At 43.6% G+C, this 26991-nt stretch overlaps 1 protein-coding gene across 1 annotated transcript in view; it reads right to left on the bottom strand.

Moving 5' to 3' along the window:
• The window catches only part of LOC129697375 (PC3-like endoprotease variant B), a 1319937-nt gene that overhangs the window by 115162 nt on the left and 1177784 nt on the right, over window positions 1-26991 (bottom strand). Inside the window, exon 19 of the mRNA XM_055635860.1 lies at window positions 21715-21900. Coding sequence (XP_055491835.1) covers window positions 21715-21900 — 186 coding nt within the window. The remainder of the gene's footprint in view (window positions 1-21714; window positions 21901-26991) is intronic.

The following is a 26991-nucleotide window of genomic DNA, read 5'->3' as shown; positions in this document are numbered from 1 at the left end:
TCTTTTCCCCTTCACCTTGAACCTATGTCCTCTGGTCCTCGATTCCCCTACTCTGGGCAAGAGATTCTGTGCATCTACCCAATCTATTCCTCTAATGATCTTATACACCTCTATAAGATCCCCCCTCATCCTCTTGAGCTCCAAGGAATAGAGACCCAGCCTACTCAAACTCTCCCTATAGCTCAGACCCTATAGTCCTGGCAACATCCTTGTAAATCTTCTCTGAACCTTTTTAAGCTTAACAACATCTTTCCTATAACATGGTGCCCAGAACTGAACACAATACTTCAGTGCGAAGCCAGTGTTTCGAGAGGCTGGTCCTGGCACACCTCAAAGGCTGCCTACCTCCCACACTGGACCCCTATCAGTTCGCCTACCACAAGAACAGGAGTACGGAGGATGCCATCACAACGGCACTTCACTCCGCCCTCTCCCACCTCGACAACAGAGACACCTACGTGAGAATGCTGTTCATCAACTATAGCTCAGCATTTAACACCATTTCCCCTCAAAACTGATCACCAAACTCAGCGACCTGGGCATCGACCCCTCCCTCTGCAACTGGATACTGGACTTTCTAACTAACAGACCCCAGTCTGTTTGGTCAGCCAACCACACCTCTTCAACCCTCACCCTGAACAGGGTTCCACAGGGCTGTGTGCTGAGCCCCCTCCTCTACTCCCTCTTCACCTACGACTGCACACCTGTACATAGCACTAACACCATCACCAAGTATGCAGATGATACAACGGTGATTGGCCTCATCAGGGACAACGATGAGTCGGCCTATAGGGAGGAGGTCCAGCTCCTAGCAGCCTGGTGCGCTGACAACAACCTGGCCCTTAACTCCAAGGAGACTAACGAGCTCATTGTGGACTACAGAAGGTCTAGGGGTGGCACACACACCCCCATCCATATTAACGGGACGGAGGTGGAACGTGTTTCCAGCTTCAGGTTTCTGGGGGTCAACATCTCTGATGACCTCTCTTGGACCCACAATACCTCAACTCTGATCAAGAAGGCTCACCAGCGTCTCTTCTTCCTGAGGAGACTAAAGAAGGTCCATCTGTCTCCTCAGATGCTGGTGAACTTCTACCGCTGCCCCATCAAGAGCATCCTTACCAACTGTATCACAGTATGGTACGGCAACTGCTCTGTCTCCGACCGGAAAGCACTGCAGAGGGTGGTGAAAACTGCCCAACGCATCACCGGTTCCTCGCTCCCCTCCATTGAGTCTGTCCAGAGCAAGCGTTGTCTGCGAAGGGCGCGCAGTATCGTCAAGGACTGCTCTCACCCCAACCACAGATTGTTTACCCTCCTCCCATCCGGGAAGCGCTACAGGTCTCTCCGTTGCTGGACCAGCAGGTTAAGGAACAGCTTCTTCCCTGCGGCTGTTACACAACATAACACTGCACCTTGGTGATTGCCAGTCACCCACACGGACACTCCTTCCACCAGAAACATTGCACTACTGCTACTGTATGTATATATATATATTTTACTGTTCCATTATTCTATGTTCGCTCTTCTGGGTGAGATGCTAACTGCATTTTGTTGTCTCTGTACTGTACACTGCACAATGACAATAAAGATTGAATCTGAATCTTAATCTGAATACTCTAAATGTGGTCTCACCAACGTCTTATACAACTGCAACATGACCTCCCAATTTCTATAATCAATACTCTGACAGATGAAGGCCAATGTGCCAAAAAGCCTTTTGACCACCTTATCTACTTGTGACTCGATCTTCAAGGAACCATGCACCTGCACTCCTAGATCCCTCTGCTCTACAACATTCCCTCTGCTCTACAACATTCCCCAGAGGCCTACCATTCACTCTGTAGGTCCTTCCCTTGTTAGAAGTCCCAAAATGCAACACCTCACATTTCTCTGTATTAAATTCCATCAACCATTCCTCAGCCCTCCTGGCCAATCGATCAAGATCCTGCTGCAATTTTTCACAACCATCTTCACTATCTACAATACCACCCACTTTTGTATCATCAGCAAACTTGCTAATCTTGCCCTGTATGTTCTCATCCAAATCATTGATGTAGGTGACAAACAGTAATGAGCACAGCGCCAAACTCTGAGGCACACCACTAGTCACAGGCATCCAGTCCGAGAAGCAACCTTCCACCATCACCTTCTCTTTCCTTCCATGACTCGAAGAATTGAAGCTGTTGACTCTCTCCACTGCCATCCTGCTGATTAATACATGTGAATGGTCCCTCAACTTTTCTTACCTGAAGTCAATAATCAGCTCCTTGGTCTTGCTACTGCCGATAGCAAGTGTTGTTCTGGCACCACCCCATCACATTATCAATCTCCCTCCTGTAGTCTGACTCATCATTACCCATTAGTCATCCAATGACGATATCTTTCATCAGCACATTTAAAGATGGTACAAGCTATGACTAGCTACAGAGTTCTAGGTATATAGCACCTGTAGACTAGCTACAGAGTCATGGGTATAGAGTGTGCAGAGCAGGAGACTGAGCGTGCAACTCTAAGGTACTCTTGTGCTTATGGACAGTGAGGAGGTGTTGCTGCCAATTAGTACTGATTGAAGTCTGTCAATGAGGAAGTCAAGGATCCCATTGCATCGGGATGAGTAGGGACCCAGTTCCCTGATTTTGACGGTGAGTTTGGAAAGGATGATAGCATTGAGCACCGAGCTGTGTTCATTGAACACCAGCCTGATGTATGTGTTCCTGTTCTCCAGATGTTTCAGGGCAGAATGGAGAGGCAGCAAGTCTAATTTGCTGGTACACAAAAAAGCTGGAGAAACTCAGCGGGTGCAGCAGCATCTATGGAGCGAAGGAAATAGGCAATGTTTCGGGCCGAAACCCTTCTTCAGACTGATCGGGGGCGGGGACAAGAAAGGAAAAAAGAGGAGGAGCCCGAAGGCTGGGGGATGGGAGGAGACAGCAGGGGGACTGAGGAAGGGGAGGAGACAGCAAGGACTAACAAAATTGGGAGAATTCGATGTTCATGCCCCCAGGATGCAGACTCCCCAAACGGAATATGAGGTGCTATACCTGAAGAAGTCTTGAAGAAGTCTAATTTGCTAGTTGATCTATTGTGGTGGTAGGTGAATTGAAGTAGGACCATGTGATTACTGAGGCAGGAGTTGTTATGCGTCATAATCAAACTCTTGAAACACTTAATCACATGGACACAAGCGCTACCAGTCGGCATTGAGGCATATCACCTTTCTCTTCTGGGGAACTGGTATTATGAAAGTTTGTTTAAAGCGGGTGGGGACCTTGGACTATTGTAGTGAGAATTGAAGATGCCACAAAAGCTTCATCCAGTTGGTCCATGCATGTGTTGAGATGATCTAATGATCTGTCCTTGGTCCAGCACGTTGATGCAATTACAAAGCTCATCAATGCCTTATCTTCCTCTGAGGTTTGAGGAGATTCGGCATATCACTGAATATTTGAGCAAACGTCTACAGATAAACAGCCAGGTACATCATCAGGGCCAGACGCTTTCCGACGATTCACCCTGGAGAAGGATTTTCGATGTCTGCCTTAGAAACTGGGATCACAGGTTGTCATGTTCATATGTGATAGGAGCAGAATTAGGCCATTCGGCACAGTGGTGCAGCAGAAGAGTTCCTGCCTTACAGAGCTTATAGCGCCAGAGACCTTAGTTCAATACCGACTATGAGTGGTGTTTGTACAGAGTTTGTACGTTCTCCCGTGACCTGCGTGGGTTTTCCCACAGATCTTCGGTTTACTCCAACACTCCAAAGACGTACAGGTTTGTAGGTTAATTTGCTTGGTATAAATGTAAATCAGCCCTAATGTGTTTACGATAGGAGGGCCTGTTTCCGTGCTGTATCTCTGAACTAAACTAAAAGTCTACTCCGCCATTCAATAATGGCTGATCGATCTTTCCCTCATAACACCATTCTCCTGCTTTCTCATAACCCCTGACACCCGTACTAATCAATGGGCTGAGGGGGCTTGTGAAGGCGCATTGTGGCTCTTCCTTTCAAAGTGAACCCAGAAAGCATTGATTTGGGAGTGATGCATCGCTGTCACTACTTGCTTTCACCTCTATCAATTGATATAAATAAAACCCTGCTGTATTTTCTTAAGTGAAAAGCAATTCCAGTCTCACAAAATCATCCTCATGAAATGGATTCACTGTCTCCTCAACCTTGTGATCTCTCAAAAGTGACAAGTGAATCACCCTGTGTTTTTAGGGAACTTCTTTATGGAGAACTGAGTTTGTACACCTGCTATTGATTTATTAGACTTTAGAAAGAAGAATCCATCAAATCTGTTCTATAATTCAAGAAGAAAACAATTGCATTTTCCAAACATTGTTAAAAATTAGTTGCCAATTATGATTAACCAAAATAATTTAGCAGTTGTGGCATATGAGGAACTGTTGAAATTATCATATTTGATTGCAATAAAATTGTTGCAAAGACAGTTGAAGTAAGTCATAGACATTAAGTGGAATTCAAAGATGACAGCTATAGAATATTAGCTCGTTTACTCCTGCAACGTTATGGGTTGTCAATGGCTATAGGTGAGATTTAGGATAAATATGTCATTATTTAATTCACCTCTGGCCATGTGCATTACAGTAGCATTAAAAAGAGAAAATGTCAGTTGTTGTTAACTATTAATCTTTAGAGAGAGTGAGAGGGAGAGAGAGAGATGGGAGCGGGGGAGAGAGAGAGGTTGTGTCTCTCTCTGCTCCGACGGCTGAGAAGTTTTCAAAGCAACCTTTCAAGGTATTTTGTCAAAGGAAGAGGGACAGAGGCAGTGAGTCTTCAAAGTTTGACAACGTTGGACTGCAGAAACGTTCCTTTGTTAAAGGATCTCTCCATTAAGTGTGGAATTCCTGCGTTCTTCTGGAGCGCCGTGGGAGTGGCTGTGGCTGGCGGATTGCCAAGAGTGCCCGGAGATCGGAGGGGTAGAAAAGTGTGCGGTGTTTTTGTCGTTTCTAACACTTTCGCTTCCGGCAGTTTTCGGAGGCTCGGAAGGGCTTTGAAAGCCTCCCAAGAGCTGATCTCAGCTGTGGAGTTGAGCGTGGGGATTTTCCTTACTCAATTGGAGAGATCTGCTTCTGTCACTTTTTCGCACTGCGTCTGACTCTGAGATTGCTCTTGAGCTGAGGCTGCTGGTGTCCCTGGTGCTGGTTTGTGCCACTGCCAAGATGGCGGGGGCTTGGTCTCGGACTCGGATCTACGCGGCTGCGGTTTCGGCTGTGGCTTCGGGATCAATCGAGGATGAGCCTTATGTTCACTTGGCTCATGGGAAATACGGGATCTCGGTCCAAACCGGGTTCCTGTGGAGTAGGGATGCTTTAAAGAAGGCATGCATGATCTCTTCCAGAAGGATATAATTGCCTCTGCCGACGTTGCAAGGGGGAAGTGTGGGATGATACTAAAGTCCCAGAAGGATGTGGCCTTAGCTCTGGAGAAGGGGATCACAGTGGGGGGGGAATCTTTGTACCGATTAAACCGTGGGTGTCTATCGTGAGACCAGTTCTCCTGTGGAATGTTCCCACATTCATCCGGGATGCGCAACTTCTTTCACACTTGGCAAAGATTGGGAAGGTGCGGTCTAGGTTGACTAGGCTTATGCACCCCTGGAGTGACCCGTGTCTCAAAGGGATCTTGAGTTTCAAGAGATGGGTTTTCATGAAGGTGGAAGTGCGGTCGGACGTTGAGGGGAGCTTCGTTGGGGAGTATGAAGGTGACCCCTACCACGTGGGTTGGAGTTGGGAAGAGGCACGGTGTCATGCGTGCAAAGAGTGTGTCCACGGTGCCTCTGGAGGTCTTCCGTGAACGCTGGTTGCCACGTGGGGTAGAGAGCATTGTAAATAATGACTGCTTCATTGTACTATAATGATTGCTTGATGTATTGTAACCTTTGAATGTGTTTTGATATGCTGTATTATGCATTTTGCTGAATAAAGTACTTGGAAAGAAAAAAAGAGAGAGAGAGAGAGAGAGATAGAGAGAGAGAGAGAGAGAGAGAGAGAGAGAGAGAGATCCTTGGTATGCGTGTGTACTCAGGTGGCGGCTCTCTGTCTCAGGACTCTGCGGAGGTACATGGATGCGGAGCAACCCCCCCCCCCCCCCCCCCCCCCGATAGCACACTCTGGCCACATTTCTTCTGCCAGGGCTGTTGCCTAAGGGGGGTTTCGCAGCTCCCGGTGGCGGGATCAGTCTGCCTAGTTTCTATCCCGATGTGTTAACAGTGAGGAATTTGGTCATCTTCAGCCAGCGTGTTGCTCCACAGGGGAAGGGGGTGTTGTGGCTGCGAGGGTGGCCAGTCCTCATCCTGTCATGGCGGGTGTCAAGGAGAGGCGTGTGCTTGGAGCTTACCGCCGCTCTGCTGGAATTGCTCATCGAGCCCAGGCTCCGGGATATTTCCGGGAGCGCCTGCCCCACACTACATGAGTCGCCTTTCCAAGATGCTCAGCGTGCCGTTTCGTGATGCGGAGAGATGCATACTGATTAGAATGCTCCTGCACAGTCTGCACCTCCTTGCCTTTGTCTTCTGTCCAGACACGCCTTGGCAGTCCGTGTTACCATCTGAAGGCTGAAGATGTCCCTGGTGGAGGTCTCTCTACAGGGAAGCCTCCGGCAACCGCCTTCAACTAGCATCGCAACCGGCTTCGACTAAACAATTACCGATTCTTAAAACGGCAACCTTATTTTTAGTCGCGGTTGGTTTTGAATTTTTTGAAATAATCGCCAGAACATAGAAGAAGCGGAAACCACTTTCAACCATTAGGGAGACTGACAAAAACCTCCGGGAACCGCACGGAAACCTTGGGTGGGGCACAAAGTCTCCAGTGGTATCCGTTCAGGTTTCCTAAGTGGGACAGGGGCATAACACTGTGAGACATCAGTTCAACAAGCTGCACCACTGTGCTGTGCCTAATACAGTAAGTGGTGTATCAGTTGTTGTGACCACTAATCAGAGAGTGGTAGTGATATTTTTCCAGAACCTTTTTTTGGTAAGTATTTATGTCAAAATACTCTTCTAAAAAAAAAAGAATCATTCTTTTGTATGGAGACCATTTAAAATAATCACAACTATTTAAAGCAAATGACGAACAAATAAGTACGTGCTTCTACTGGAGATTTCCAGAAAACCCCACAAATATGGCAGAAGAAATCTCTAAATGTTCAGCATTTTTTACAGAGAGTATTACTCTAATGCATTGCATCATCCCCTAGGTCCATTAATCAAACAGTCCATTTTTCCTATTAGTTGGCAAGATCATTAAGCAATGTTAGCTGTGAGCCAACAATGGAGGCTATCAGAATGACACAATCAGTTTTAAGATATTTATGATGTCAAAATAGTTGCCATGCAACTCATTTATCCTCAGGTGCATAAATACACCTTCACACGACTGTTTAATAGAGTTCTTAGAAACCGGACAAGTCGATTAATATTTCCACATTAAAAATTATATTAAATCAACATCATAAAGCTATATGATTAATTTGAAATATGAAGCGAGCTTAGCAAGGTTAGTGATTTTGCTTCTTCAGTTATTATCACGCTCACCCCTCAGGAAATTTACTTGGGAGTTCCTCGAATAAGGATAGTTGTTCTCTCGATTCAGATAAAATGCTTAGCAGTTAACGCTGTCATTGACAGATATTTACAACGCGTGTGATATTTGTCCGCTTTATAAATTTCATTTATTTATTATTTTCAAAAGATGGATTTGTAACAATGCCAAAAAAAATGAAGAATATTACAAATATTAGAGTCTTACATCGTGGATACTGGTCCTTCAACCCAACATTCCCACACTGGCCAACGTGTCCCATCTAAACCAGTATCCCCTGCAAATATCTCTCTAAACCTGTTCTATCCATGTACCTGCTTGAATGTTTCTTAAACATTGTGATAGTACCTGCCTCAACTGCCTCCTCCAGCAGCTCGTTCCATACACCCACCACCCTTTGTGTGAAAATGTTATCGCTCAGGTTCATATTAAATCTTTCCCCCCTCACCTTAAACCTATATCCTCTGGTTCTTGTTTCTTCTACTCTGGACAAGACCCTTTATGCATGTACCTGATCTATTCCTCTCATTATTTTGTACACTTGCCCTACGTGCTGCAATAGCAATTCACCCTCCCCCTGCTAGTCGAGCCATTGTGACCAAAGATCTTATAGCAGAGCAAGATGGCCTACTCCTACGCAAAACACGTAGTACGGTCATGGGCAGATTCATGGGTGATTATAGGACCCATTTTAGCAACCAGCCTCCGCCATCTTGTTCTGCCATCTTGTTCCGCCATCTTGCTTCCGGCCAAAGATCGGATTTTTGCTTCCGCCTCTGCATCTTCACAAGTCTTTGACTTGGGCGGGGAGAGGGGGTGCTTGGCCCGGGGCAGCGGGGAGAAGGGGTGCGCGGCCCGGGGCAGTGGGGAGATGGAGGTGCGCGGCCCGGGGCAGCGGGGAGAGAGAGGAGGGGAGTAGTGCAAGTGGGGTAGTGGGGGGCAGGAGGGTTGGGTAGGGCCGGGGGAGGGAGAGAGCAAAGATCTTATAGCGGAGCTCCGCTATAAGATCTTTGGGAGAGAGAGGTGGGGTAGGGGCCAGGTTGCAGAGAGCATGGGGAGAGATGTGGGGTTGGGGGCTAGTGGGTTAAGGGTCTACAGCATAGGAAGGGGGAGACATTGTAGTGTGGGGAGGGAGGCGGGGGAGTGCCGGGGGGGGGGGGGGGGGAGAGTTGAGGGGTGGGATAGGGGAGGTGTGGGGAGGTTTGCAATGTTTATTATTTAATGTCCCTTGTCTAGTCTGAAATAAAGTTCATCATTGGATATAAAAATCAGAAGAACTATAATTGTGTGTGTTATATGAATATATACATCTATATGACATTCATGTGTGTGTTTATAAACATTTTATTATTTAACAAGAATTAACAGAAGTATGAACTAACAGAATTATGAATCTAACTCTATATCACGCACAAAAACTGTTCCCCCGCAACATTGATTACCCTGGGAGTCAGGTCGGGTAGGTTCCGGTTACTACAAAATCAACTCAAACACAGCATATGAGCCATTTGAAAAGAAATGATTTAAAAAACATTAAAAAAGGCAATTACCAGAGTCAAATTTTATTCTTGACAAGAATTAACAGAAGTATGAACTGACAGAATTATGAATCTAACCCTATATCACACACACAAATTGTTTTCCCGCAATGTTGATTACACTGCGAGTCGTGTCGGGTCGGGTCTGGTAGGTTCCGGTTACTAAAATGGGCGGGTGAAAATGCCCAGGATCCCCTCCGTAGCGTACTAGGTACTAGGTAATTAATCAGTAATGTCGAGAAATAAAGCATAAAATGTTCAGTGAAAGTGATCTCTGCCTCGAGGGGAAAAATGTGAATCAGAATATGTAAAAATTCTTGTTAAAGTTGGCATTTTTAGAGCTTTAATCATGAATGAAGTGTCACATATAGGATGAAGTCTTCACCGAGGCTGTTCACTGCTAGCAGAGCTATTGTGATGTCATCATTTGAAGCTGGTGGTTTTAATTTCAAATTCTTTTGACTTTTTTAGACTTTTAACCAGTAATGAGTCAAGAATAAGTCGCGAAATAAAGCATGAAATGTTCAGTTGTAATCCCAGCCTCAACGGGAAAAATGTCAATCGGAATATGTAAAAATGTAATTGTTACCACTTTTTGCGAAGATGTAAGGACAACCACATACACACACTAACAGGATCAGACTTTTAATAAGTATAGACTAAGTGGGACTCGTTGGCTCCCATGTTCACACGGGAGGGCTGGTCCCCCGACGCAATATTCCACCTCTCCACCAATTCCAATATTGGTGGCCAGTGGGGGGGCTTTCTAGAGCGCTGGTATGGGTTCTTGGGGTGGCAGGTCAGTCCCTCAAGCCTGATCTGCTGGCGGCTCACTCACAGCTGGTGGGCTGGCAGTTGACTCAAGGCTATTCCATGAAATTCCATTTGAAGCAAGGTGCAAGGCCACCAAATTCAAATCCATTTTCCTACCATTTCAAGCAGGGTGTAAGTGCAGTAACACTTTGAGCAAGGTGCAAGGCCACCAAATTCAAGTGCAGTTTCTTAACACTTTGAGCAAGGTGCAAGGCCACAGAATTCAAGTGCAGTTTCCAACCACTTCAAGCAGGGTGCAAGGCCACCAAATTCAAGTGCAGTTTCCGACCACTTCAAGCAGGATGCAAGACCGCCAAATACAAGTGCAGTTTCATTCCGCTTCAAGCAGGGTGTAAGGCCACCAAATTTAAGTGCCGTTTCATACCATTTCAAGCAGGGTGCAAGGCCACCAAATTCAAATGCAGCTTCATACCATTTCATGCAGGGTGAAACCACCATAAAACCAGACAAAACACCAAACTCAGTTCAGTAGACATTCAGTGTGTTCAGTTGATTCACAGCTCAGACAGTCGTGATCTCTCCCCCCCCATCATGCAGAGACTGAGCCACACCCACACCTCCGAGTTTAATAACCATAACCCCTCCCCCTCCCACCGAAAAGGTGTGGCCTTCACGGCGTGATTGACAAGAGAGAGATTCTCAAAAAAGTTTAAACACTAATAACACATTTATTTTTCATTGATGGGAAGAGTTCTCTGCACCTGCTGAGCAGAGGGGGGCTGAGTAAGATGGCCAAAAATCACTGCCATAAGTGGTAGCGTTTTATCCAAAATCAATATACAGTGCAAACAGGAAGTAAGTGCATTTGCAGTAGTGCCTTTTAACTTCAAGCAAAGCACCCAAACCGGCATTTGCAGTAAGTAGTGCCTTTCAACTTCAAGCCAAAGCATCCGCCACCATTTGCAGTAAGTAGTGCCTTTCAACTTCAAGCCAAAGCACCCAAGCCACCATTTGCAATAAGTAGCACCTTTTAACTTCAAGCCAAAGCACCCAAGCCACCATTTGCAGTAAGTAGTACCTTTCAACTTCAAGCCAAAGCACCGATGCCACCATTTGCATTAAGTAGTGCCTTTCAAATTCAAGCCAAAGCACCCAAGCCACCATTTGCAGTAAGAAGTGCCTTTTAACTTCGAGCCAAAGCACCCAAGCCATCATTTGCAGTAAGTAGTGCCTTTTAACTTCAAGCCAAAGCACCCTAGCCACCATTTGCAGTAAGTAGTGCCTTTTAACCAATCCATAGCACCCAAGCCACCATTTGCTGTAAGTAGTGCCTTTTAACTTTGCCAAAGCACACAAACAACCATTTGCATGCAGTGCCTTTTTATTTCAAACAAACCATATTTTCATTTTCAAACCACATTAAGGAGACTCACAGTTGAGTAGACATGTGTTCAGTGTTATTCAGAGCTCAGAGAGACGTGACCCTTTGTCTTCATCCATTTTTCTGAGACTGAGTGAGGCACACCACTTCCTGGTTTTATAGTCTCTCCCCCTCCCTCCAGCAGGGGCAGCAGAGAGAATGGTGATTAAAAAAAAAAACATTAATATCTCTCTGATTTGTCATTGATGGGAAAAATCCTCCAGCCCAGGAAGGCGGAGTGGGGCTCTGAGCGAAGCGGCCAAAAATGACGGCCGTAGGCGGCGGTGTTCTCTCGGAAATTGCAGCACAGTGGGACAAGAGCGGTCAAAATCAGACTTTTAGTAATATAGATATGATTTGATGATGGTGCCCAAAACTGAACTTTTTCTACGGGTAGGCAAGATCATTAAGCAATGTTAGCTGTGAGCCAACAATGAAGGCTATCAGAATGATCCAATCAGTTTTAAGATATTTATGATGTCAAAATAGTTGCCATGCAACTCATTTTTCTTCGGGTGCATAAATATACCTTCACAAGACTTTAATAGGGTTCTTAGAAACCGGAGAAGTAGATTAATATTTCCACATTAAAAATTATATTAAATCAACAATACTCTAAATGCAGCCTTATCAACATCTTATACAATTGCAACATGACCTCCCAACTTCATACTAACATTAATAATATTAAAACTTCAAAAATATTGATGGGCAAGAAAAGTAAGATGTTACGCCTCATTGACTACCGACTAATGGCCATAACATCTGTGGTGATTAAATGCTTTGAGAAGCTGGTTATGAAGCATATAATTTCCTGACTCAGTAAGGTCCTGAATCCAAGCAACTATCTTATCGGCAGACCAGTACAATTGCCAACATATTCTCCTCAATAACCATTAACACAGGAGCACCTTAAGACTTTGTGCTCACTCCCCTGCTCTAATCTCTCTATTCCCAAGTGTAACCTGCCAAAGCTCCAATGCCATCTATAAATTCATAAGATCATAAAACATAGGAACAGAATTAGGCTATTCGGTCCAACAAGACTGCTCCATCATTCAATAACGGCTGACTATTTTCCCCCCTGAACCACATTCTCCTGCCATCTCCCCATAACCTCTGGTTCCCTTACTAATCGAGAACCGATCAACTTTTGCTTTCAAAATACCCAATGACTTGGCCTCATCTGTCGCCTGACAATGAATTCCACAGATTCACCATCCTCTGACTAAAGAAATGCCTCCTTATCTGCATTCTAAAGGCATGTCCTTTTATTCTGAGGCTGTGGCCTCTAGTCCTAAACTCTCCCACATACTGCATCCATTCTTCTTAGGCCCTTCATTATTCAGTAGGCTTCAATGAGTTCCTTCCTCATCCTTCTAAACTCCGGCGACGACAAACATTCCTCATATGTTAACCCAACCATCCCTGGGATCATTCTCATAAACCTCCCCTGTACCCTCTCCAACACCAACACACTCTGTTTCAGCTACATAATATTACAAATATGATCTGACCAGAGCCTTATAAAGCCTCAGCATTACAACATTGGTTTTACATTATAGTCCACTCCAAATGATTGCTACTGACTCAACCTGCAAGTTAACCTTTTGAGAATCATGCACAAGCACTCCCAAGTCCCTTTGCACATCTGATTTCTCAATTTCTCTTCCCATTTAGGAAATAGTCTACATCTTTATTCCTTCTACCAAAGTTCAGGACCATACACTTTGCTATGCTGTGTTCCGTCTGTCACTGTCCCAACCTGTCCAAGACCTTCTGCAGAGTCCCTTCTTCCTCAGCACTACCTGCCCCTCCACATAGCTTCATATTATCCCTAAACCGGGCCATAAAGCCAGCAATTCCATCATCCAGATCATTTACATATAATGTAAAAAGCAGCAGACCCAGCACCGACCTCTACAAATCACCACTAGTCACTGGCAACCAACCTGAAAAGGCCTCCTTTCTTCCCACTCATTGCTTTTCTTTTGTCTCACTCCCTTCTTAAACAGTGCAGTTACATTTTTGATTTCCCAGTCCTCTGGAACCATTCCTGGCTCTTGTGATTCTTGCAAGAGCACTCCAAATGCCTACATCATACGAAGGTAAGCTAACTAATAACAAAAAATGGGAAACTAAACATTTTTTTGGATATGCAAAGAGTAAATGAGGATATTCATTGGATTGCAGGAAAATAGCATCTCTACAGCTTCCTCTTTCAGAACCCTGGGGTCTAGTCCAACTAGTTCAGGTAACTTATTCACCTTATGATCTTTTAGCTCTCCTGAGTTATAGCGACTGCACTCACTTTTGCCTTCTGATTTTCTTGAATTGTTGGCATGTTTCTGGTGTCATTCATTGTGAAGACTGATTAAGTTTGTCTACCATTTCTGTTCCCCATTACCTCTTCTCCAGCATCATTTTCCTGCAATCCAATGGATATCTTTTACCCTTTGCATATCCGAAACATCTTTTGGTTTCCCCTTTTTTTAAAATTATTAATTGGCTTATCTTCGTATTCCATCTTTTCTCCACTTCATATTTTTTTAGTTGTCTTCTGTTGGGTTTAAAAGCTTTCCATTTATCTAGGTTCCCGCTACTCTTTGCTATATCATTTGCCCTCCCTTTTGCTTTTATGCTGTCTTTGACTTTGTTTGTTAGCCACCGCTGCCTCATTCTCACCTTAGTACGTTTCTCCTTCTTTTGGATGAAAAGATCTTGTGTCTTTTGAATTACTTCAATAAATCTTGCTATAGTTGTCTACTTCCAATCAGCTTGAACTAGCTCCTCCCTCATGCCTCTGTAGTAATACCGACACATCTAATTTCAGCTTCTCTCTCTCAAACTGCAGGTTGAATTCTATCATATTATGATCCTATGCCTCTTAGGATTTCTATCACTTTAAGTTCTCTAAACAAATATGATTCATTACACAACACCAACTCCAGAATTGCCTTTTCCTTACAAATTCGCCAACAATACCACTGTTTTGGGAGGAATAACAGTACAGGAGGGTGATTGATAATCTGATTGAATGTGCCAGAGCAACAATCGTGCTCTTAAAGTTAGAAAGACCAAGGAGATGACAGTTGACTTAGGCAAAGAGTAAGCCGTAGCACAAACCTATCTTTATCAATGGGACGACAGTGGAGAAAGTCAACAACTTCAAGTTCCTGAGCTTCAGATCACTGACTTTTTGACCTGGCGCAGCAGAACAATGCAATCACAAAGAAAGCTCACCAATGCTTCTACTTCCTTAGAAGATTGAGGATATGTTGCCAAATGCTCTATCGATCTTCGATAGCTGTGCAAGAGAGATCATACTGACTGGTTGGATCCCTACATTTATGTCTAAGTCATTTATACATATCACAAACAGCAGAGGTCCCAGCACAGCAGAGATGCGGAACTCAACTGGTCACAGCCAGAATATCAACCTTCCACTAGAACCCCCTGTCATCTATGAATAAGCCAGTTCTGAAAGATTGACCAGAAGCCTGATCCAAGAGATGGATGTCAATGCACAAGGTTGGTTTTAAGGCAGTGAGAAATGGACGGAAAGGATTTGCAATACAGCCTAAATAATAGTAAGATTAAACGAGAACTTACCAGTTTGAAGTTTGATCTGTATTTTATGAGGAGTTACGATGAGGGATTACGTGAAGAACCCGCTCAGCACTTCAAAGCAGCGGTGTGGAATCACAGATAGACACAGTTATTGAAGTAAACATAGTAAAGACAAGGAGACATCAGTTTATGAATTTGACCCATATTATTGAGGGTGGGAGCGGAGGGCACGTAATCCCTCATCGTAACTCCTCATAAAATACAGATCAAACTTCAAACTGGTAAGTTCTCGTTTAATCTTACTATTTTACTTCGGAGTCACGTGAGTGATTCCGTGAAGATTTCAAAGCTCTGTGATTTCAAACCGTGTAACAGTTATTACTACATCACTGCCAAAGTCTTTGAGGGAGGAAGTGTGTTATCGTAATAAATCAATGAATCTGTTTTATGAAAAACAAAAACGGTATTTATTAACAATAACAACAAAAAGAAAATTGCTCCCCCAGGCTTAAACTAAATATTTGCAGACTGTATAATTGTTTCTGCATATAACACAGGTTTTGCCAATGGCTTATGATAAAAAGTCCTGAACGTGGTTTCCGTTGCCCATCCTGCTGTAGCCAGGATGTGGTCCATCGGCACGTTCATTCTTTCCACCGTTGACATGGATGCTGCCCATATGGAGTATCGGGAACCATGGCTGCATAGGCCAGTCGGGTACTATCAAAATACCTGAAGCAGAGTCCATTTGTATTTTGCGTGTACCTGACTAATGAGGCAGAAGGGAGGAAATACATAGAAGAAGAAATTTCTCCAATCCAGCGCGAACGCATCTACCGCTGCTGCCTCAGGGTCTGGTTCCCAGGCGACATACATAGGTACCTGGTCATTTAGTCTTGATGCGAATAAATCGATATCTGGCGTGCCATATTGCTTGACAATTTTTGCAAATATTTTGGGGTTTAACATCCATTCGATGTTGTCATTAAATTTACGTGACCTGGTGTCTGCCACTGTATTTAACTTACCTGGTAGGTAAGTTGCTGATAGCCAAATATGACTTTCGACACACCATTGCCAAATTGTGCTAACCAATGTCGCTTGATAACGATTTATGCCGCCCATATGGTTAATGTAGGCCACCACCATAGTATTATCTATTTGTAACCGAACATGCAAGTGATGCATATTTGATGCATATGCTTTTAAACCATAGAAGGCACCCAACATCTCTAGATAATTTATGCCCAGTGTAAGTAGTAAAGATGACTCAGGGTTAGTCCATCTACCACCTGTGCTGGATATGGCGTTAGTTGCTCCCCAGCCTTGAGCACTGGCATCTGTTTGGATAACTAGCGTAGGGTTAGTGATGATAATAGGGCTGAAACTATGCCAAACGTTTTCTGCCCACCACTGTAGTTTTGATATTGATTCAGTGGGTAACTTCATGACATGATCATAATGACCTGCATGTCATTTTAGTGCCCGTACCTTTGCTATTTGTAAGTTTTGATAGTGCAAAGGTCCGAATTGCGTAGCCGGAAATGCTGCTACCATTTTCCCAATTACTCTTGCTACTTGTCGAATAGTTGGTCGTTTGTTGACCATTAGATTGTTGCATGATTGTGCCAATGCAACTGTTTTGTCTTTTGGCAAAGTTACAGTCATATGGACTGAATTAATTGTGAAGCCCAAGTAGTCCATAGTTGTGGATGGCTTCAACTTAGATTTATCTGGATATAAGACAATTCCCAAGGTTTCGAACAACTGTTTGGTAGCTGATTCAGCTGACATAATCAATTCCATGGTTTTGCCTACTATTAAGATATCATCAAGATATGCCATGGCAATATGTTTTTGTCTTCTTAATATTGCCAAGGCTGATTTTAGTATCTTGGTGAATAATCTTGGGGCTGATGTTAAGCCATTGGGTAACGCTTTAAACTGCCATTATTGCCCCATCCAGGTAAACTTCAGGTATTTGCGATGATCCTTGTGAATAGGTAGTGAATAGTAAGCATCTTTAAGATCAATGCTTGCCATGTAGTATCCTTTGGAAATTAGTTGTTTGGCAGTAACAAACGTTTCCATTTTGAAATGTATATACTTAACAAACATATTTAGTGATGTTAAGTCAATGATGACCATCTTTTTTAGTTTTAGTGAATATATTTGATACAAATTCCAAGGGCTCATGTTTTGTTTTTTCAATGATACCCTTTGTAATTAGTCTCATCAGTTCAACTTGTCCCTCTCGTTTTTCTTTCACTGATAGGGAAAATACCCTTTGGGGTAAATTCAGATTCAGATTCAGATTCAGATTCAATTTTAATTGTCATTGTCAGTGTACAGTACAGAGACAACGAAATGCATTTAGCATCTCCTTTGAAGAGCGACATAGCAAACGATTTTGAATAAAAAAATAAATAATAAGTGTCCGGGGGGGGGGTGATTGGCAGTCACCGAGGTACGTTGTTTAGTAGAGTGACAGCGGCCGGAAAGAAGCTGTTCCTCGACCTGCTGGTTCGGCAACGGAGAGACCTGTAGCGCCTCCCGGATGGTAGGAGGGTAAACAGTCCATGGTTGGGGTGAGAGCAGTCCTTGGCGATGCGGAGCGCCCTCCGCAGACAGCGCTTGCTTTGGACAGACTCAATGGAGGGGAGCGTGGATCCGGTGATGCGTTGGGCAATTTTCACCACCCTCTGCAATGCCTTCCGGTCGGAGACAGAGCAGTTGCCATACCATACTGTGATGCAGTTGGTAAGGATGCTCTCGATGGTGCAGCGGTAGAAGTTCACCAGGATCTGAGGAGACAGATGGACCTTCTTCAGTCTTCTCAGGAAGAAGAGACGCTGATGAGCCTTCTTGGGACGCTGATGAGCCTTCTTGAGACGCTGATGAGCCTTCTTGGTGGCAAATGTTGAACTGGTGGCAATTCACCTGTTATGAATTGTATTTTGTATCCACTAATGCCATTGAGTATATGCTGATCACTCGTGATAGACTCCCATGCTGCTTTAAACTGGTGTAATCTCCCCCCTGTTAGTATTAAGCCCCTTCTTTCTATATGCTGGTAGGAACCAGACCCACCTACCTCCATGGTTATGGTTATTTCCTCTGGTTCCCGCCGGTCCCACGAGGCTTGCGTGTTGTCTGATGTGGCGTTGACGTTGGAGGGTGGCTCATTTTCCATGGGGTCCGTTCTGGGCCCTGGTCTAAAAAAGACTTACAATGATAGAATGCGGACCCCGAGCTTTCACCAGTCCTATATGGTGGACATCGACTGGTGGACGCAACGGGGTGCTGCCACTTGGTGTTTAGTGCTCTAGGTTTGCTCGTCCCGTGCCCTGCCTTCATGAGACCGTGCGTTTTTGAGGCCTCGGCCATATCCTTCATTCGCTTAGGGGGGTCATTGCCAAAGAGCAGTATGTCTGGCTCAGAGGCTGGGGTTTTGCACAGCCCCGCAAATTTAGGATTGAGGGCAGGTTTTATTATTTCTTTACGCAGGTTGTTAATCTCAAATTGCGTATTGCACGACAGCGTGAGAGTACCCTGTTGAGTGGTGGTCATCTCGATGTTGTCTACGGAACGAGCAAATGAACTGGTGGCCGACGTCAGGAGCCTGAGGATCCGCTGCAGTTTTAGCTCGTGGTGTCGGATGTTTGCCCCAACGTGCCCCCAGATTTGGCTGTTTACAGCTGGCACTTTGAGGGACTCACAGTTCTCCGGCACTGTATAAGTTTCCAAAGCATCATTGACCACCTGCTCCTGTAGAGCCCTGTTGGAGAGGTGGTTGATGCTGGCCGCTAGTTTGGCTTCTAACGGTCTTCCTGCATGTGGGGTTGCCACGTAGCGGTCCACTACACCAAGCAGCTCTTCCTGTTCCTGCACTCCTTGCATACTCCCGAAATCTTCAGCCATCGTTCCCTCTTCTTGACCAGCCCAGTCCTGGTCACCAAAGCTATCCTCTGGTAAGGAGGAAGCAATGGACAGTGTACAAGGCACTGTGGAGGGAGTGCCTGACCTCCCTCTGCCAGAGCGCCCCTCCTGGGGCGCACCTCGCTGGAGCACCTGCTCCAAGAGCCGCTCCACGCGGCTGTCTCTCCCCCGCCTGGGTGGAGAGACATCCCCGTTCTGACGTGTCGGAAACCACCGGCCAGACGCTTTTCCTGGTAGCTTTCCCTCCAGCCCGCTGCTCAGGCGCTAGCGGAGCTGGGTTCGGCACGGTGTCGGGGATAGCGGAGCGCTCGGTTAGCGTTCCTACCGCCTGTTGCTTCCCCCCCCTGATGGAACGCTCCTCTGGTGGAGTCGAACGAGGGACAGATTTCTTTGAGAGCCTTGTCTTTGGTGTAGTCATTTCTGAAAGAGAAATCAGCCGGCTCTTCTTTGGTAAGTAAAGCCGACCTCAGTTCACTTACCTGACGGTCCGTCTTTTAAATTGCAGCGGGAGCGCCTGACGCCCGCTGTAGCCGCTTGTTGCACTGCTGGCGTAATGCCGCGCATGCGTGCTGAGCGGGTTCTTCACGGAATCACTCACGTGACTCCGAAGTAAAATTGAAGGCACAGCTGTCATTGGTGTGCAGAGAAGGGGTTTTCACAGAACTTAAAGGAACGGAGGCCTCGTGGGGAGGAGCATTGCTAGCCTTGAACAGATTAAACATGTAAGGAGCGATAAATATTTAAACATGAGGATGAAACCTTCATGGTGGAGGAAAATGTAACCGAGAGAACATTTTAGTTATGACACTTCACATGGAACAAATATGCATACAGCATTGCTTGACATGTATGTGAAATAAAGTGGGGGCAAATGATTGATATAAAGAAAGTTTGATAGTAGCGACAAATTTATGGTTCATTTGATAACCCAAATAGATGACAGTGTCAAAGTGCTGTACTAAAAAAAAGTGAAATGTGAAAGGAGATGGACATGAATCCCTTTCAAAATATCTGACCATCGTATATTATCGATGAGCAGTGGAAATCTTCAAATGTGAGATTGATAGAGTACAAAGTTAATATACTGTTTTAATAGGAAAGGATGTATGGGCATTAGTAGAGTCCCACGGAAAACTCGACAGATTAAAATAACAGCAACTTAAAAGGGAGACATAATAAAATTAGGACTAACAACATTGAAGATTAATGATGTGGAATGTTGAAAGGGGGGCTGAGGGAAATAATGGGAAAGATAAGATGAATGGATAATATAAAAAGGAAACATAAACCGCTTTTATAAGCAGAATGCATGTAAAGAGTTGAACTTTAGAGCGATGAAATGTTTTAGGTTGATGTTATGCCGGAAATGGTGCTATTTCACACTGTTTGAAATTGTACCATATAAATTCTCTGTTACATTAGTTCTACTACACAGATGCTATGTTGCTTTCCTCATAGCTTTCAAAGCCCCTGAGGAGAAACTTCAATCACCCAGTGCTCAATTTGCAATTACTTGAATGTTTTTCACTATAAATTGCAACATATCTTCAAAGGTTCTTGTCCCATTTGGGTTATAACTTCCTTGTTCTAATTTGCTCTCTATTTAAAAATGCACAAAAAAAAACGTTTTCTATACTATCTAAAATATTTACCAAAAGAACTGAGCTGGAGTGGAAAGTCCATTGGTTTGAAGAATAAATTTAATTGTCAAGGTGAACATGAAGAAATATGTTTATTAAGTTCATACATTCATAAATTCAATACTTTGCTCTATGTATCCAGCCACACATTGGATGATGCACACGTCCACTAATTCCTTATCTTGGTTCGCACGTATTAATATCACTTCATATTTATAGCTGAGGAAATACCTATTGCAATATTAATAAAATTAACATATTTTAGGGGTGGGAGATTGCAACCTTCACGTGGTCCACCCTGTTTCGACAAATGCAATCAACCTGGCGTGCACAAACAAGATCAAACAGACCAAGTTGTCTTACAACTTTAGGCTGTGCTCGCCATACGCAAGAAGAAGAAGAACATATTTTAAAGATTAAAGCTTCAAAGCTTCCATTAAAATAGCAGAATATAAACTTCAGCCAAACATATAAAGTTTTCATCAGTTAATATTGTCTATAGAAACATAGTGTCAAACAGTTATACAGCGTGGAAACAGGCCCTTTGGCCCAACTTGCCCATGCCGATCAAGATGCCCCATCTACACTAGTCCCACCTGCCCACATTTGGCTTATATCCCACTAATCCTTTCTCCATCCATGCACCAGTCCAAATGGCTTTTAAATGCTGTTACAGTACCTATCTCAACTATTTCCTCTGGCAGCTTGTCCAATATACCCACCACATTCTGTGAAGAAAAGTTGCCCCTCGGGTTCCTATTAAATCTTTCCCAATCACTTTAAACCTATGTCCCTTAGTTTGTGTTTCCACTACTCTGGGTAAAAAAACCTGTGCATTTTCCCTCTCTATTCCCCTCATGATCTTACACACCCCTCTCTATAAGATCATCCCTCATAGCAATTACCAAGGTTATATGTAGTATCAAACCAGTCAAGCAAATCTTAAGGCAATGAAATAGTCTTCCCCAGGATAAGATATATGTTAACATTTAACAGTAATTGTGTCAAAGAATAAATGGAATGCTGCAACTTTGTCGTCAGATTGCCCCAAGATTAAACAGGAGTCAGTATTTTGTTTTCATTGACTCTAAACTGAAAGTAGCATTGCTGACCATTTTAATTGTTCAGTGTTGGAAATCTGGAAATATTTTATTGAAAACTGATAGAGCTTTGAAAACAAACTGGAAAAGAATATTACATTTTTGAGAAAATCAAATCTGAAATATTACTCACAGGTTGCAACTGAATGCTGTAATAATCCTACCTTCAGTGTCCAGGTGCCGTACGGATTCTCCCCCCACGAATGCACTGACATGAAGGTCCATTTATTCAAGCCAGCGCTAGACTTATCAAACATTCGCGTCCCCAGAAGCTGTGACTTTGTTCCAAAGGGAGAGATCAGGTCAACACTGAGGTCACCCCTGCAGATGCTGGTGATGCTAACAACAGCCTGGCAGAAGATTAGATAAAAGCATTCATTCAATAATGTCAAACGGATTGCGTGTCCCTAAAGCTTTGAGTAAAATGAGTTTACGGGTAATTCCACTATTGTTTGCCCTCTGGACATTAGCCTTTAACTCTTCCCGCGGCTGTCTATCATCACTAAAATCTGGAATCATTTTATTGAAAACTGATCAAACACTGTGAATGACACATATTCAGAATTTGGTGTTGAACTGCTACAAAAACTTTCACATCTTTGTATACTTGATTTCATCGCCTGCCACTGTATTTAGTAACCTTTAGATGAGAAACTAAACAGAGATGTTTAATGATGAATAATGTGACATGACATTTCTCCTGAGTATCTCTAAATATCCATTTTCAGATTCGAATCTGCCTTCTGCCAGAACAAAAGTATTCAACGCATTGCCGATATTTAATTTCTAATCACAGTGTTCATGACATAATTTGAGCGACTACCCAATGAAATCAAGATAACATGGGTTGCAGATTGCCTGCATGTAGAGTCCATGAGACCTTGCTGTTCCTTTTCACTGAAACATTTTGTTTTATAATTACGTTGCTCTGAGGTGACAGACAGGGTGGCACGAGTTCAGGTGCTAATACAAGTGAGTCAAAATCATTCAGTAAAATCCAACTTTTCAATTAGCCTAGCATTATCGTCAAGAAGAGAACTGAACAAGTCTTGTCACCAAGTGCTATAATGAAGGGCCCACAAGTGATTCTCCATGCTTTTTTAAAAATCATTTCTGTAGGTATCTGCGTGAAGAAGGGGAAACGGCAGGAAAAATGGGAATTGCAGAATAAAGATCAGAGACTTTGCAATAAGCAATTAAAAAAAAGCATTGGTGACAAAGTAAGCCAGAAATTAAAGGCATGATAAAGGATAGGTATCCATAGAGATCTTTGAGTGCTTTCTCATTTGATCCGTGAGGAACATAGATACATATATAACATAGACGTTTAGACACTGAGGGGATAATGTCAGAAACCTTGTGACGTTAACTTCACACACGATTTGCGCACATTTGAAGGGCAGTATGCTAGGCTGGGATAGATCAGCTGTGTTGAGCTAGCTCAACTGGGAGACTGATCTAAATTACAACCTTGATCCTCAGACTTTTTATCTTTATATACCAATATTATTGGTCCTCTCACAAATGCTATTGTGGAGCATGTGAAACATATTTGAAGGGACATGTTTGAAACAGCGTGAGGAATCTTTTAGAGGTGCAATCACCTATCATGGGTGATTAAATGGAAGTAACTTCCATAGATCCTACATACCCTGCAGGTAGCTGGTATCAGCATTGTAGCCATACATTATTGCTAGTTATAATGGCTGACAAATATGTAGATATTAGTATATCATTTAATTTCCAAAGTGCACACATCATTACAGAGAGATGCTTTACAAGGAAGGAGTTAAAAAACTACATTTTGAAATGGGTGGCATGGTGGCGAGCGCTAGAGTTGCTACCTTACAGCGTTTGGGACCCGGGTTCGATCCTGACTATGGATACTATTTGTACGGAGTTTGTACCGTTCCCATCGTGACTTGTGTGGGTTTTCTCCTGGTGCTCCGGTTTCCTCCCACACTCCAAAGACATACAGGTTTGCAGGTTAATTGGCTTTGGTATAATTGTAAATTGTCCCTAGTGTGTGTGTGTGTGTGTGGGTAGTGTTAGTGTACAGGGATCGCTGGTCGGCGCAGAATCGCTCAGCAAAAGAGCCTGTTTCGTTGCTTTATCTGTAAGCTAAAAAAACTTAAATCATATACCGTTCGATACAAACATTTACCTTTAATTCAACTCATAAAACTAGCATGCTGTTAATGTTCTGATATCTGGATCTTATTGTTTCCACATGAAATTTCACCGTCTGTCCCTTCTTCTTTTTGTTATTTTTAGTATGTGTTAAAAAGTATGTTTTAGTGTTCCTTGGTTTGTACTATTTGGCGGGTGGGGGGCGTGGTTGGGGGGAACTTTTTTTCAATTTCTTTCCTGGACGGAGATGCAATTTTTTCCATATCGTATCTCAGTCCCCACTGCGGCCTAACATCGTGGAGTTGCCGGCCTTTCCTTGATACCGACGAGCGCTCCAAGCTGCGGGAGTCTGCGGGACTTTAACATCGCGGAGCTTGCGATCCCTTTTCCGGGGATCGATGCTCCAACCATGGGGCCTGTGGACTTTAATATTGTGAAGCCCGCGGTTTCTGGTAAGAAGAGACCAATTCGGGAGCTACATGCCACGACGTTTCAACCGCCCCGACATGGGAGTTTCGATCACCCCGACGGGGGGGCTTCGATCGTCGGCTGCAGGAGCTTTGATCACCCCGACTGCGGATGGTTTGACTGCCCCGACTGCCGGAGAACAAAGAGGAAGAAGATTGAGCTTTATTCCCTTCCATCACAGTGAGGAATGTGAAATCCACTGTGATGGATGTTCATGTTAACATTTATGTGGTTGTGTGGTTTGTTGCTCTTCACTTAGTACGGCTGTATGGTAACTCAACTTTCACTGTACCTTAAAAGGGCACATGTGACAATAAACTGATCATGACCTTGACCTTGAAACTTTGAAATTGAATCACACTCATACGATGAAGTCATAATAAAGGGTAGTGAAGAAGAATAAACTCAACTAAAAAAATGTTACTGATTGGGCTCCTGCATTAAAAAGTCAGTCATTGCACTCTTTATGACTGGCAGTCCCTGTCCAAGACTTCAGGTAAAATAAATATATTACTTTACATTTAGGGCAGGCAGATGTTACCCACTGAAAAGACATAGGTGCAGTTTGTTGCTATGACAACAGAGTGAGAAGTATCAATCCTCCAAGTACATGTTTGACAGACAAAAGTATTAGAAATGTTTTAGCTACTCTATTTCCAGCATAAAATTAAATATTCGGCTTCTATGCCTTATCATAAAAATATATGTGATTTATAGTGATACATTTTTAGACAGAAATAAATCATCATCAAAAATCAACTATTAAGTTAATGGCTGCAAACATGTATTAATATAATTGCAATTGAATATTGCTGCAATGTTGGGAGATTAAACCTTATTGCAGGGGCTGAGTTTAAACTAGTGGGTGGGGTGAAGGATGTTGAGACGGGAGTGTTTAGTGTTCAAATGCTTAAACAACACTTCTCTTTCTTCTATATATCCAGTTACATTGTTCATCGGTGGTATCCTACCATGGCACAAGGTCATCTATTAATTCAAGGAACAAAATAAGAACAAAGTAGGAAATTTTCATTCTCCTGTTTCCTATTGGAACTCAATTCCCAGTAATATTAAATTGTTTCCAAGCACACAGATTGTTCAGGAGAGCACAAATGAAATTTTCTGTACAGCAGTAAGAGTAATGCAATTTCAGTGAATACTGGTAGCATTTCAATCAATTTTTTTCTGAAGGAGGGTGGAAATGTCTTCTTTTGGTATTTTTCACATTCTCCCTGTTTCATGGCTCCTGCATTATGCATCGATCCACCTTTGATAGATTGGGCCAGCAACATGCTCTCAAGCTTCTTACAATTCTGTTTAAAGACCAGTCAATAGGAAATGTGTGAGAAATGATCAGCATTGCTCTTTCTCTTGCCTACCGTTTGGAATTGCCCTTTTCCTTAGTATTTTCCCAGGAATGCGACTGAAGTCAGAAAGTTATCCAGTAGGTAATGCGCCCAGTTCAGATGGGTGGCAGATGAATTGGAGCAGTTGATGGGCACATGGAAAATAATACGTTACAGAGACATATGTTGGGGAATGGTATTGATGAAAGCTGATTTAATGGGCTGATTGTCTTCTATGTTGTAAGAAAATGTAAGAAGATGGCATTGGATCCACATATGTGAAAAATCAAATTGATTTTAACAATGAGAACAGGGTGAATATCCAGTTAAAATCAGTCATCATTATCCTTCTATACTTGCCAGTTATAATTTAATTGCATAGTTTTAAAAAGGGTTACAAGTGACATACAGATATTCAGTGCAGAGAAGCCAACTACTGCTTAACAAGTGTTTACTCAAAACAAGTGTCGATGGGTTAACTACATATTAATGTGTAGGGCTTGTACGAAAAAGGAACTGCAGATGCTAGTTTACCCCCCGCCACCCACCCCACTTCCTGCCCCCCTTCCCTTCCTCCCCTCCTCCCCTCCAACACATGAAAAGGAGGGGAAGGGAGTGCTCGGGTATGAGGAGAAATGAGCCGTGCCTGCGCAGTTAGGGGCTATCGGTGAGTGGTGGAATATTGCGTTGGGGGAACGGGTTGCGTTGGGGGAACGGGTGAGTGGTGGAATATTGCGTTGGGTGAAGAGATTGCGTTGGGGGACCTGGCCTCCCATGTGACTGGGACCCAACGGGTCCCACTTAGTCTAGTGTTTCTTTATAATGGCATTATTATGAAGATGGCAGTATCCACTTGGAAATAAGAAGGGAATCGCTGTCTTCTGATGGCTGCTTATAAATGGGACCTCTAGAGACTCTTGCTATGAGACGACCTCTGGAGACTGAGGGTATTAGAAGAAATGAGAAGGGCCAAGGCTCATCAACCTGATGACGAGGGCCCAGAGCAAAATGCATACTTTTTCCTCCCACCGCCACCTGTAGCAGGTGCAGCACAGACACGGGCAGGTACATGGATAGGAAAAGTTTAGAGGGTTATGGGGCAAATGCAGGTAAATGGAACTAGCTTAGATAGGGCATCTTGCTTGATATGGATGTTGGCCCGACTGCCCTGCTTCCATCTCTATGACTCTAACTAGGTATCAGAAAACTAACAACAGCTATCAACTAATTTATTTAATTCCTGTTTAACAGCAAAACCTGGCATCGGGGAATCTACCTCATCTTGAATGGTCTGCCAGATCCACACCATTTAATGGCCATGCTGCCCTTTTCTCAGTTTGCCTGGGAGTGCAACAGTTAATCAAACTGTATTGTGCTCTCTGAGTTATAAATCACACTGACCATATCATGGGGACTTGCATGTAGTTCATCCTAAAGTTCTGTCGGTGTGAAATTCTGAGTTTATGTATAATAAATGAAACATGCAATATTTAACCA

Source organism: Leucoraja erinacea, chromosome 5 (genome assembly GCF_028641065.1).
Source record: "Leucoraja erinacea ecotype New England chromosome 5, Leri_hhj_1, whole genome shotgun sequence".
In the NCBI taxonomy this organism is placed as follows: domain Eukaryota; kingdom Metazoa; phylum Chordata; class Chondrichthyes; order Rajiformes; family Rajidae; genus Leucoraja; species Leucoraja erinaceus.
Note: the sequence above shows the minus strand (reverse complement) of the source record. Positions and strands in the feature narration are given on the sequence as shown.